The sequence below is a fragment of the Gobio gobio genome (assembly GCF_949357685.1).
Source record: "Gobio gobio genome assembly, chromosome: 3".
NCBI classification, from domain to species: Eukaryota; Metazoa; Chordata; class Actinopteri; order Cypriniformes; family Gobionidae; genus Gobio; species Gobio gobio.
The window spans coordinates 32227017-32242137 of NC_137099.1; the positions used below are offsets into that span (position 1 = coordinate 32227017).

A 15121-nucleotide genomic window follows, 5' to 3' on the forward strand; every position below is an offset into this window, starting at 1 on the left:
CTGACGCTGACTACACAGGATTTACCGCGAGTTTTCACAACCGTGATAATCACACGCGGTTTTAATGATAATAAAATTTTATACGATATTACTAACCGTCACTAAATTTTATCGTGGTTTATCGTGAAACCGGTAATCGTTTCATCCCTACCTCCACGACGCATGATGTTGCCGGCTCTCGCACCTGGTCAGACCCTCGCTGTGGTCCGAGCTCCAAGGCAATGACTCCTCTCAACCTCTGTCTGGGTTTGGGCTCGTCGATCGCGGCAGGCCGATCTCCACGGTCTGCGGCGGGCACAGGCAACTCCCTCATGCCGGTCGTGGTCGGTGGTGGATGGCTAGTCTCTGGCGGTCGTGGAGTGGGACTGGTACTGCTGTCCTCCTCAGCAGGGCCGATGGTGAATGGCGAGTCATTGGATACCAGTACCCACTCCACGAATCCGGCGAAATCCTCCTTGGGACCGCCCGCTGGAATGCGTGCCTTTGACTCAATCAGCTCAATCAGGCCAGCATAGTAAAACACACAGAGTGAGTGGTCAGGAAAGTGTGTCTGCCACACAAGGTCCAGGAAGTCCTGTGTATCGGTTTCCAGCGGACAGTCTCCCTGCTCCAGGCAGAGAAGATGAACAGCGGGAAGGGCCATGGGGAAACAGGGAAAAACTCAGAACTAGTGTGTAGGTCAAAACTCAGGAAGGTGAAGGAGAACTTGGAACAGGATTAGGAACAGGAACTTTAATAACAGAACTCACAGGGAACACTCAGAAACACCAGTATATAGGAATGCCGACGGACAAACACTGAGGGGAAACTGAGGACTAATGTCGCGTTCCAGGCAACCCGTAACCCGTGTTTTTCCAACCTTCTACCCGTGAAAGTGGACTGGAACGGCAGTCAAACCCGTGACTTCCCACCTGTGAACTCGTACTAGATAGATGTACTCCCAGTTACGAGTTTTGACGTCACATAGCCCACGAAGCAACAATGGCAGCCCCCTACGGATGCGGTGTTTATGAAACAAATATACAAATAACGTAAAATAAAAGGTATAACAGCTTTTCTTGCCTCTGCGCTGTTTTTCTCCTCCGTTTCCCTCAAATAAGCAAGGAGTAAGCACCTTTGGCGATAGAAATGATTGTAATGAGCATACACCCCGTACGGTCCGCCACGCTTTGTTTACATCTAACTACCACACAATTCCTTGCGCTCAGGCAGTTTGGCGTGACTTTGCCTGGAACACTACAAAGTCGTGAGTCGTGGTTTGAAGTTGTAATTTACGGGCTCAAAAACCTGCCTGGAATGCAGCATAAATACACAGGGCTAACAAGGTGATTGACTAGACACAGGTGAACAGAATGAACTCATAATGACAATGAAGAGGGAGTGGCGGGAAAACCGAACAAAGGAACAAACTCAAAGACAAGCAAAACAGACTAGACATGAAACAATCATGTGTGTGGCCCCTCAACTAAAGTGGTGACTTGGTCCTTTGAAACACTGAACAATGTGTTGTTAATGATGGCATAATTGTGAAATGACGTGAATTAATGCTTTTTTCATGCATGAATTTATGATTCATGTACCATAACCATAGCTTTATCCATAGATAATAAAGATTAATGGTTTTTTTTTGTGAACATAGACAGAATTATGATCATGCGTAATACACCATAATTCATGATGATGTACCCATCTTAGTTAATTTTTTAAAGGTGTTGTTCATCCAGGAAGTTATAAATGAAATACTCTGAACTCCTGTTAGTTCCTGATGATTCATGAGATATTAATGCATGTAGTAATGCATAAGTCATGCATGAATTAATGCATGAATTCAGTATAATTCATGTACCCTTACTGCAAAGTGTTACCACTATTTTTATTAACTGTTTTATTAATTACTTGTTGCAGATCAAAGATCTACACAGACTTTTCTTTATTTTCATGTAAATACACCCAAGTAGAAATTCATACCAGTTGTTCCTGGTTCTTCATCTGGTCAGCTGCTTGTTTGGTCAATACTGCTTTGGCCTCCTCAGCGGCCTGTTTCTCTTTCTCCAGCCTCTCTGCCTCCTCTTTTGCTTTCTTCCGCTCCTGTTCAAGCTCTAGAGCTCTGCGTGTTTGCTCCTCCAGCTCTAGACAAACACAGACATGCATGTAAGTATAACACATACTTGGTTATATTAACCAAAATGTAGCAGAGCGTAGCATTATTTCACTTTATTTTTACACCTCTCTTTATTCTCCAAAATTATTTATATAATCTTTAAGATCATTAAATCTACATCAGTACACTGATGGGGAGGGATACATCTATGAGGACAACATTAATAGGCAACCACATGAGAATTTTTAATGGCATGGTACTACAAAATGCCTGTCTAGCTGGCAAAGTATGAAGATTGTTTCATTTCCCTCAGATCTTTCCTATACCAAACACAGAAGAATCAGCAACCAACTTGAAAATTGCAACAAAGCTAACTAGTGGGACAAATGGGAACTCAGGCGGGGGATTCAGAAGGTAACACATCTTTTGTTTAAGGGACTTCAAAGTGGTATTTTCTGGTTTAAGAAAATTACCTTCCTCAGAAGACAACCCTATGAGAGGCAAGAGATGTAGGTTTAGTTAGTATCACCCTCCACTAATGTGGAGAAAGTAATTTGGCCTCTCACATCACTTATTATTTTTCACTCATGATGTGTGCATAAGGTACGAAAATCAGATGCTCTTAGCTTGGAATATAACACATTTATACAAAAATTTTGCACAAATCTTAATTCCTTACATCCGAATTTCTAAAAGACATTTATAACAAATAATAAATTGCAAATATAATAAAATCTTTAAGTCCTATAAATTATGCCTAATTACATGCAACTAACCTTAAAACAAATTCTAACTGTTCCCTAACCCCAGTAAGTACATGTAGTTAATTAATATTACTCAGTACTTAAATGTATAATTACACAGTAACAGGGATATATTAAGTCAAGTCAAGTTAAGTCAACTTTATTTATATAGCGCTTTTTACAATACAGATTGTTTCAAAGCAGCTTCACAGTGTTAAACAGGAAAATAATGCAACAGAATTTTATTCAGCCGTATAGCCATTCCGGAGAAAACGGTGATGTCATCTAGCTCATTTCAATTATCATACAGTGACACTGTGGGCTTTAGATTAGTAATTACTGTAAAACTTCAAATAATAGCCGAGTCCCAAATAGACGCCTGTCTCTTTTAAACGCCTGGTGTGACGACAGGTTTGGGTAAATAAAGGCCGGTCTCAAATAGACGCCGGGTCTGTTTTTTAGTATCGGGCTGTATTTGATCTTCTCAAACCCGTCAGATCGTCTGTTCAATTAAATTTCACGTGACAGACGGAACCGTTCATGAACGACTCATCACTATGGCAACATAACAAAGAGGTTAACGAACCTTCAGTTTTTCTTAATTCTCTCAATACCACCATGGAGAAAAGTATAATTTGACATTTAAGCTGACAGTTGTCAAATTTCAAGCGTGGGTAAAGCTGGATACGGAGCGGCTGAAACATTCCTTTAATGCTTGCGCGCAGACGTGCGCGTGTGTTTGTGTGTGTGAGGGAGAAGGAGGAGATATATTTCATTAACCTCGGGATGTTATCCTTTGGTATGTGGCCTGACAGTAGCTTCTGATGGAAGCGAGGACCACATTATCCATTGTTTCAAAGAGGGAGAGCCGTGCGCATATGGCCGGAGCTGTTAGTGCGAGCAAGGCAGGCAGAGTTAGCGGAGGCTGGAGAGGGAGAAGTGGAGGAGGAATTCGCCCATGAACTTGAATCAAGAATCGCGGGGATGATGATAGTGATGAATAGAGTAATTTTCTATCACATGATTGCAGTTGTTTTACAGGGTAGCCTTCATTCTTTCTTGTTGATGTGTTTCGGGCAACAAGTTCATACGCTCAATGGATTTTAGCGGTAACTTATATTGTTCTACATCGTTTCGTTTTTTGTGCTGCCAATAATCTAAGACATTTCCTACATAAAATGATTTGTTAAACACATTCGAATTAATTATAAATAAAACATAATATAATGTGGAAACCTCCTACCGTCATGCTTGAACATCTCAACACTAAATTAAAGGCCTGTCTCTTATAGACGCCTGTTTCAAATACAAGCCGGTGAAATTCGGCGATTTGGGTAAATAGAAGCCCGGGCTATTATTTGAAGTTTTACGGTAGATCAGTAATTTAATTTATATGATTAATTTAGTTTAATTTGATTTATTTGGATATTTAGCTGAAAAATGTATTGTCCCCAACTGAGCAAACCAAGCCAAAGGCAACAGTGGCAAGGAAACCAAAACCCCATCAGGTGACCTAATGGAGAAAAATAAACCTTGGGAGAAACCAGGCTCAGTCGGGGTGCCAGTTCTCCTGTGGCCAATTAACAAACAGCGTATGATTATTATTCTGGCAACTTTACAGGTCAGAGGTCATAATAGATCAGAATATTTGAAAAATCGGAGACAACACGCCGGAGACGGGTTTATTGAGGATGATGTGTCGATTGAATAAATATTAAATAAGAATAATCAAAATATCGGAGTCATCACGCCAGAGACGGGTTTATTGAGGATGATAAACTAAAAAAAAACAAAACATACTTTATTATTGTGTGATAAACAATTTTGGTAGTGTGCTGGTCGTCAAATGTAAAATTTGAGCCCTGAAGCAAAACCATTTGAGAACCACCATTTCTTATTCAAACAATGTATTCTACTTCCCAGCATTATAGGGAAAGAGAGGGCAGGATCAACTATGAGTGAAGTCCAGATACATTTGTACCTTTCTGTGCTTTTATCGTCTGTTCCTCAATCTGTCTCAGTCTCTCAATTAACTCATCCTTCTCTCGCTCTATTCTCTCCTTCTCCTTTTCTGCATGCTCTCGTTTCTTCTTCTCATTCTCAAGCTGAGCTCTGATGGAGACAGAGAAGGATGCATTCAAAAATGATTTATACAACAAAACCTAAAAATTACTAAGCTTCAGAAAAAATGGAACGAGAAAAAAGTTGCATAGCATTGAAAGTCTATGTAACAAAAATGATCACGCTTCAAAAAGTTAAAGACTAAGATTCAAAGACTCAATTCATATGGATGTATTAACTTTTATGTAATACATATGTAATTTAATGTATTGACAATTATAAGAATAATGAAAATATGTTCATTAGTGTTCTGAAACCCTTATCGGTTTGAAATGGCATGAGGTTGAGTAAATCACAATTTTAATTTTTAGTTGAACTATCTATTTTAATACCAATACACCGAAGCATAGCAACCATAGTAACTTTTTAGAAATGTTTAAGTTCATACAACATTTCAGAGATGGGACCAAGTCACACATGTGCAAGTCTCAAGTAAGTCTCAAGTCTGAACCTTCAAGTCTCAAGCAAGTCCCAAGTATTTTTTTCTTGGGCAAGTCAAGTCAAGTCACAGGCTATGTCAAGTCAAGTCAAGTCAAGTCCTGTAGTAGGTCAAGTCAAGTCAAGTCCAAGTCAAGTCAGCTTATTATTGTAATTTTACCTGCAGAATCTGATCTTAATAAAGTGAAAAGACAAGATATAAGTAACTGTCAGTAAATTACAATAATTTGGATTTGCATTGTAAATACTCATGTTCAGTAAAATACATCATGGAATCAAACTAAATTGTAACTTCATAAAAATATTTATTTTTCACTTCTGCCAACAGTGTTTTAAATTTAAATGTAAAATGTTTTAAATTTTCAACATTAAGTCCATAAAACAAATAACAGCAAGGGTCTCCAACCTTTTTTCATTTCAGAGCTACTTTTTAAAAATGAAAGTCACAGAGAGCTACTCATGTTATATAAAACTCTTAAATAATGCATCATAATTCTCATATTAACAACTATCCTAACTGTTTTACACCTGAAAGAGTGTAGTAGTAGTTCCAGTAGTCGGTACCAATACCATAAAAATTTGACGGTACTCTGTACCAATTTTGGTACCACAGCAAATTATTTTATTTAAATATTTTTTAAAAATCAATGTTTATTATTTATAATGATAATCATAAGTAAATAATACATAAACATGTAAAGGCTGTATGCTGTTTAAAAGTAAACATTGTTCATAAATGAAAGATCAAGTGAAAAATAAGCAACCATTAATAATTATATAATTAGTATTATATATTTCATAATTATTATTATTAGTAGAGATGTATTATTATTACATAGAGACGTAGCTAAATTTACTGTAGGCTACAATCTGTAGTCAATTTCTTCACGTTAAACCGAACTTTTATTTTGACGGGTTGCCGTGAATTGAATACCTTTGAGTGTCTGTGTTCATGATATGACAGTGGGTGACCCCTGGGCTAGTGGCTACTTTAGCTATTATTACATTAGCTAACTACCAACTAACCAGATAACATTAACAAATTGACAAGCACTTACTGGGCAGAATGGCTCTTCAAATGACGGACGAAATTGGAGGTTGTCGTGTGGCTGTCTGTGATTTTTATGTTGCATGTCTTGCAACGCTGTTCGTCTTTTGCCATCTTGCGAATAATTGCTGAAGCCGAAAGCGATGACCCTCGGTACCCCTCCGGCTGACATGTTGATGTGATAACGTTATCTGATCTAAGTGGGCGTGGTGTGCGTACGAGAGGGCATGACTGATGATAGTGTCGTGATCCAGTCATGACAACGCTATTCTCAGCCTGCGCTCCAGCTGGGGCAACTTTATTTAAAAAAATAATTTATATATTTTATATTCAAACTGAAAACATGATGTGATTAACACTCAAGTCATTCAAGTCATCGTGTCTCAAGTCAAGTCAAGTCCCGAGTCTTTAACTTCCAAGTCCGAGTCAAGTCTCAAGTATTTAATTTTTTGTCAAGTCAAGTCACAAGTCATAAAAATAGAGACTCGAGTCGACTCGAGTCCAAGTCACCAAGTCACAAGTCCCCATGTCTGCAACTTTTTGGCCAATAATATTTTTGAGATCTTCATCTGTCCTGAATGTAAACAAATAAAATTATGTGAACTACAATTGTAGTTCACATTATGATGAACTACAATTGTGTTTGTGCAATTTATCATTTAAGCATTTCAGTATCGTTTTAATTTTGTTAAGAAAAAAATAAACTATGAAGAACATAAAATTAAACCATAGAAAGTTTATGCAAATGATGGCATATAAAGTTTTAATTGTCACCTCTCTATCTGTTTCTGGTGTTTTTCTTCTCTGGCCTGAGCCTTCATCTGCTGCACCTCAATGGTGTCAGGCTTCCTCCTCCTCATGTACAGCTCATGGTTGCCCATACACAGAGCCAGGATGCGCTTGTTGATTCGCAGTCGTGGTGCATAGAACACAAAGTCCTGATGTCAAAATCAAAAAGATTCAGTCAACATATATTTGTCATATATACACAACTCATTATATACACACACACTGATCAGGCATAACATTATGACTACTGACAGGTGAAGTGAATAATACTGATTATCTCTTCATCACAGCGCCTGTTAGTGGGTGGGATGTATTAGGCAGCAAGTGAACAGTTTGTCTTCAAAGTTGATGTGTTAGAAGCAGGAAAAATGGGCAAGCGTGAGGGCCAAATTGTGATGGCCAGAGCATCTTGTGGGGTGTTCCCGGTCTGCAGTGGTCAGTATCTCTCAAAAGTGGTCCAAGGAAGGAACAAGAAGGAATTATAATATTTGGATTTCATATTAATTTCTTATTCAAATAAAATCCTGTCATCCAGCCATCTCCTGCCTTCTTCTTTCATCCTCATCACCAAAAATGTATTTTAGGTGGAAAGATCAATACAGTACAAAATTGTTTGTTTTGTGTTTTTCCAAAGCGCATGTCCTGCAGTCCTCAAAATACATTACATTACGTTTTGATTCAAAGATGAGCCACTCATGCCTAGCTTGCCACTTGGTATTAAAACTTCTAATTTTCTTTTCTTGGTTTCCTTCACTATTTGGCGGGTCTTTCCTTTTTTTCACTGGGGTTAGTAACCCCAGGCAAGTATCGCCACATTATTATGTTCTTTTAAACTTCACTATAGAGCTCCGGAGGTCACGTGACCCATTCTGTTTACGACGCCATTTTGGCAGGCAGGAACAGCCGGCGCCAGCATGAGTTTCAAGGCAATGGAGTTCACTTCGCACTTTAATTCAAAAGACATAGACTTGTACATAGCAAAACTTAATAGATTAAACATAACAGATCCCTATAATGCCCCCGGTGTGCTTTTCACGTGTATCGATAAAGGAACAGGCTTTCCTGTTAGGATACCTGTTGCACCAGCTGTGCGCAAGTTACAACTAGCCTAGTTTTGACGTAAATGGGCACTAAGTTACAACTTATACACTTCTAAATATTTTTTCACCAATAAACTTAGTTGAGGCCTACATCTACGTATAAACTGAATATTTGCGGAAGCCTCCGATCGGGAGTAACATTAACAGATAGAATAGCAGGCAGACTGAACTGCATCAATACTCACTTGTTTTACATGACAGACTTCAATCCTTTACACATAGTATACGATAATGCTGACAAATAGGTCTGCATGCCCTTACATTTTAAGAGAGAAAACATGTGAATAGATTAACGTTACATGTTAGCAGTTAGCATGAACCCGTCCAAAACAGCGCGCTGCTGTGTGCATCTATTCCATAGGTCTGTGTTGTGCATGTCAAATAAAATCAGTCATAATCAATAAATGCCATTTCTTATTTTTTTGTTTCAGTATTTATTTATTTATTGATCCCTAATTGTGTTTCAAATAAATAAAATCAGTCATCATCAATAAATGCCATTTCTTATTTTAGTATTTATTTATTGATTGTCAGGGTTTGTTGAAGGGAAAGGAGCGAGGACTCAGAGATGCAGAGGAATGGGCTTTTTAATGATAATAACAAAATAAAACAAGACAAAATAAAACTACCCGAGGGGGGAAAAACAGACTTGACTTGGCTAGGCACGACTTGGCTAGGCACGACTTGACTTGCAGGGAAACATGAGGTTAATACGACGACGATTCCCCACAGGACTGCAAACACAAGGAGATTAAATAGGGAACAAACAAAAGAGGGTAACAAGGGAAGACAGGTGGGGCAAATTAACCAATAATCAGGAAACAAGGTGGGCGGGATTAGGCAATAGACATGAGCACATGGCACAAAGAAACACTTGACAAGACATGTGCTCACACCAAACGTGACATGAACATGCAGCTAATGAGAACTCATCAGCTGCATGTTCACACAAAAAATGACAACATGAAAGCACACAGCCAGTGAAATACACCAGCCACGTGCTACACAACACAAGACAAAACATAACATGAAAGCACGCGGCCGATGTAAACACGAACTGCGTGCTACACAGAACACAACACACACGGACAGAAGAGCGCAAGCTCACACGAAAAGACAGAGCACACGAGAATGTCGTGCGCTCGTGACAAAACACAAACACGCGGAGCTTGAATGTCCGAATCCCAAAACAAAACTGAAACCCAAACTGGACCGAAGTGCTGGGATCCGAACACCACGCCCCACACACAAAACACAAGGACAGAAGAGCACGCAGCTCGAGCATGCTCAAAGCTGCGCGCTCACACAAGACAAGACAAACAATACAGGAGTGTCAGGGCTCTGTCACAAACCAAGAGTAAACTAGACCGAAGTGACAGAACCCTGACATTGATCCTTAATTTCGTTTCAAATACATAAAATCAGTCATAATCAATAAATGCCATTTCTTATTTTTTTGTTTCAGTATTTATTTATTGATCCTAATTTAGTTTCAAATAGCCTATAGTTTCTGAATGTTATTTATATATAAAAGCACATGTTATTCATGATTAAGTATCATATTTAATGGGAACTTATTTTTATCATTAGTTACTTGAGGCAAAAGTAGTTAAGAATGAAACTGAAATTCACGGCATTTCAACAACTTACTTTGATAAAATGATTTCCCCTTTGCTTTCCCCCACCTGTTCTGGCATCCTGGCGCACATCAGCTGTCCATCATGTTGAAATAGTAAGGTTTAAACAGTCTGGTTTTAAATTATTTTAGATACCAATGCTACAGCTGCTCTAGCGCTCCCCCTGATTGCCTGCCAAAATGGCAGAGTTTAGGCTGCGTGACGTCAACCTCCGGAGCTCTATTGCTTCAATGCAAATTAACAAGAGCACCGTTATTTGTTCAAGTAAGACAGATATGCGCAGATTCTACGCAATGCGCTGTATTTAATATATCATGACGACTCACAAGTTGAGTATTTGCTAAATCTGCAGATTTGGCTTACACAAACTTCTCCAGCAATGAGACTCAACATAATAAGTAACCTGCCAAATTGATTTTTACACACATATATTTACATGTATTTTTCTGGTTCCTAGAAATCTAAATAAAACAGCTGGAATGACTATATTAACTGGAATTCTGATATTACAGTATTCCACATATCAAAAGTTTATTTAAGTGCACGTTCAAAAAAATCTATCAGTTACACGAGACACTGCAGTACTTGAAGGAACATATTTTAAGTGAAAAAACTATTGGGGTTACTTGACTGTAACCCTGTTCCCTGATAAAGTGGAACGAGATGCTGCATAAGCTTATGCAAATGGAAAATGTCTTTGACATAACCAGCTGCGAAAAAAAATTGAAAATACATCAATAAACTTGACCCGGAGGTATTTATATATAAATAGATGAGCTTCAGCTGGAGCCAACAGATCTCTTTGTTTGAAGTCCCATCCTGAAGCATCATCAGCACAGCCTAGCAATGCAGGGAACAGGGTTACAGTCAAGTAACCCCAAGTGTTCCCTTTCAAAAGCTACAATCAATGCTGCATAAGCTTATGCAAATGGAAACGAGAATACCCACGCCGCCGTGCTTGGTGCCTGGACCCCTTGCGGTTGTGTAGGTGTGCACAAGAACGCAAGAAGCCTCAGGCATTTGCCTGTGATGTCGACTCAAGGACATGAGAGCCCGGAGTGGCATGAGCATCCAAGCAATAAAATCTTATGTGAATGTGTGTGGAGAGGACCAACCTGCCACATCACAAACACTTTGTAAGGGAGCAGTAGAATAGGCGACTCCCCTGGTGGAGTGAGCCCTTAATCCTATAGGCGAAGCTTGACCGCGCGCCTCATAGGCAAGAGCAATAGCATCCCTGACCCAATGTGACATTGACCCAATCATCCCTGACCCAATGTGACATTGTTTGTTTGGTGGTCCACGCGGTCTTATGGTCCACTCAGACCATAAGTCTGAGTGGACATCCATGACATGCGGAGTCCCACAAGGGTCAATTCTTGCACCACTCCTATTCAACCTGTATATGCTCCCACTGAGCCAAATAATGAAAAATAACAAAATGGCTTACCACAGCTATGCTGACGACACCCAGATCTACTTAGCCCTATCACCTAATGACTACAGCCCCATTGACTCTCTACAGTATGTAAATGCATTGATGAAGTTAACAGTTGGATGTTCCAAAACTTTCTTCAGTTAAACAAAGACAAAACTGAAATCACTACATTAAGAAACGAAGATGAAATTCTCAAGGTGAACGCATATCTTGAGGCTAAGTCTAAAAGTGGTTCGAAGCTTTATTTCCAGGCAAGACTTAGAGAAACTCGTTCATGCTTTTATCACCAGCAGGGTGGACTATTGTAATGGTCTTCTCACTGGCCTTCCCAAAAAGACCATTAGAAAGCTGTAGCTCATACAGAATGCTGCTACCAGGATTCTGAGCAGAACCAGAAAATATGACCATATCACACCAGTCCTCAGGTCTTTACACTGGCTTCCAGTTACATTTAGGATCGATTTTAAAGTACTATTACTTGTATATAAATCACTCAATGACCTAGGACCTAAATACATTGCAGATATGCTGATTAAATACAAACCCAACAGATCACTCAGATCATCAGGATCAAGTCAATTAGAAATACCAAGTGTTCACTCAAAGCAAGGAGAGTCTGCTTTTAGCTATTATGCCAGCCGTAGCTGGAACCAGCTTCCTGAACAGATCAGATGTGCTCCAACAGTAGCCACTTTCAAATCCAGACTAAAAACACATCTGTTTAGCTGTGCATTTACTGAATGAGCTGTGCCACTGTACGTCCGACTGATTTCACCTTATCTTATGCATTTACTCAATGAGCTCTGTGCTTTGTCCGAACTGCTTGCACTTTAATTATGTGTTTCAATTTAACCGTTTTATTTTTAGTTTTTAATTATACTTTTTATTTTTTTATTTTGTTAAGGCTGTCTGGGTGGAAGAGGTTGAGAGACGGGGGAGCGATAAATCGAAATCCCTCCGGCGCGAGGACGATCCATTTAGATCTGCTCTGACGGATAGATCTGTATAGCCTTGGTGGTAATAGGAAGGACCGTGTAGATCCGCTCTGACGGTCAAACAAAGTAGATATAGCCCTGGTGTTCCTGTCCAGGAAGATTTGTCTGTAAGGGTAATGTTTAAATGCACAGTTACCTGACAAATATTTTTTGAGTACTCCCTTCGGTGCGAGGAAGACCCGTTTAGATCTGCTCTGGCGGGTAAAAAAGCTAGAGAACGCCCTCAAGTTAGGCCAAGAAGATTTATCTGTAAGGGTACTGTCTAAACGCACAGTTACCTGACAAATATTTTTAAAGTAAACCTGACTCTCCATTTTCTTCCACCCCAGATAGGGGATTTCATCTTCATTTTTTATTTTATTTTAATTCCAATTATAACTGGTATACTATATATATTTTTATTTTATTCACTTATGACTATTTTAACTTAATTTCTGTGTAAAGCACTTTGAATTGCCACTGTGTATGAAATGTGCTATACAAATAAACTTGCCTTGCCTTGCCTTGCTTTGGTGACGGCAGAACCTTTGTTACGGCCCCCATGGCAAACAAACAATTGCTCTGACTTACGCCACTGGCTAGTGCGGTGGACGTAGGCCTGAAGAGCATGGACTGGATACAGTCTATGAAGTTTCTCCTGATCCGGCATTATCAACAACGGAGGGCAGAAGGTTTCAAGAGTGACAGGATGTACAGTCGAAAAAGTAACCTTAGGCAGGTAGTCAGGATGCAAAATCACTTTCACCAAGCCTGGGGCAAAGTCTTAGCAAGATGACGAAATTGACAGAGCCTGCATGTCCCCAATTCTTTTCAGAGGAGTTATAGCCATAAGAAAAAATATCTTTAGAGTCAGAAGTTTGTCAGACGCTGATTCTAGAGGTTCAAAGGGGGTCTCAACCAGACCCTCGAGGACTGAAAACTAAGTCCCATGAAGGGATCTAGGTTCTTACTGGAGGCCACAACTACCTGGCACAACGAAGTGAGCAGGCAGAGGATGCCTCCCAAGCGGCACCCCATCCACCAGGGTGTGGCAAGCCAAAAGAGCGGCCACATAAACCCTGAGGGTGGAGGGGCAAGTGGCTGTTGACAACTCCTTGCAGAAAGTTGTATCCAAAAGAAAAAAGAATTCTAAGCGTCAGAAGTCTGTCAGACGCTGACTCTAATGGTTCAAAGGGGGTCTCAACCAGACCCTCGAGGACTATAACTAAGTTCCATGAAGGGATCTTGGTTCTTACTGGAGGCCTCAACTGCCTGGCACAACGAAGCGAGCGAGCAGAGGATGCCTCCCGAGCGGCACCCCATCCATCAGAGCGTGGCAAGCTGATAGAGCGGCCACATAAACCCTGAGAGTGGAGGGGCAAGTGCCTGATGACAATTTCTCTTGCAGAAAATCCAGAACTGAAGCAACCTGGCAGTTGACTGAGTCTGCATTATGTGTCATACATCCATCTTTCAAAGACACCCCATTTATTGGCATAAACTCTCCGAGTGGAGGACACCCTAGCACTTAGGATGGTCTCAATAACTGCAGGCAAAAGCCCAGTGTCCCTCAATTGGTGCCCATCAGGGGCCAAACATGAAGGTTCCACAGGTCGGGCCTGGTGTGAGATATCATGCCCTCTGCCTAAGACAGAAGGTCCCTTCTCGCCGGAATTGCCACGGTGAACCGTTGAGGAGAGACACTATCTCCGAGAACCAAACCCTGTTCGACCAACGCAGCGCTATCGATAAGAAGCAAGACCCTTGTTGGCGAACCCTGGCTAGAACTCCCGGGAGCAGTGCGACTGGAAGGAGGGCATACAGATGCATTTTTGGCCATGTATGAACCATCACATCCGACACCCAGCGGGGCTGGGTGACTGAGAGAGAAGCATAGGGAACATTGCGCTGTCTGAGAAGAGGCGAAGAGGTCCACTTCCGCTCTGTAAAATCTGGTCCAGATCTGCTTGACTACTTCTGGGTGGAGTTTCCACCCCCCCATCTGTAATTTAATCTGACAGTAAATCTGCTCCCACATTCAACCGCCCTTGAATGTACACTGCTCGAGTGACAGGAACTTGTTCTGAGCCAAGAGAAAAATCTGTCTCACTATTCTGATAGCGTGAGCACAGACTTCCTGGTGATTATATATGAGACTTCCACCCGCACTAGGAAATGACAGCCCCTCAATTGGGGAAGAAAGTATTTCAGGGCCAGAAATACAGCCATCAACTCGAGGCAGTTGATGTGCCAACTCAGTTGATGACCCTACCATTCCCGTTGGGCTGGACGACCACTTAAGGCCGCACCCCAACCCGTCAGGGAAGCGTCCGTCGTTAGCAACTTGCGACGACAAGGTATGCCTTGAGTGGGACCCAAGGCAAGAACCGGGGTCTGAACCACATAGTTAGTGTACAAAGCCACATGGCGCGCCACTTTATTTGCCTGAGGATTGGCCCTAAGTCCTCTGGCTTTGAGCCACAACTGAAACGGTCTTCTGTGCAACAACCCCAAAGGGAAACCCGTGGATGCTGATGCCATGAGACCTAACACTCTGGTGCTGATGATCAGTAAGATCTTGATCTAGCCTGACTTTGCTCAGGGTATACTGAATGGTCTTGATTCGAGCGGGAAACCGTTGTGCCCACCTCGTAAGACTCGAAGATCTAAGATTGGACACCCCCCCACCCTACTGGGGACCAGGAAGTAACTGCTGTCACTTGTGACAGTAC

The 15121-nt window shown here is 40.9% G+C and overlaps 1 protein-coding gene across 1 annotated transcript in view; it reads right to left on the reverse strand.

The window, feature by feature from the left end:
- The window catches only part of LOC307123967 (radixin), a 267415-nt gene that overhangs the window by 47553 nt on the left and 204741 nt on the right, over positions 1-15121 (reverse strand). Inside the window, exons 10-12 of the mRNA XM_079812852.1 lie at positions 7226-7389; positions 4826-4956; positions 1969-2129 (exon numbers count right to left, since the gene is read on the reverse strand). Coding sequence (XP_079668978.1) covers positions 1969-2129; positions 4826-4956; positions 7226-7389 — 456 coding nt within the window. The remainder of the gene's footprint in view (positions 1-1968; positions 2130-4825; positions 4957-7225; positions 7390-15121) is intronic.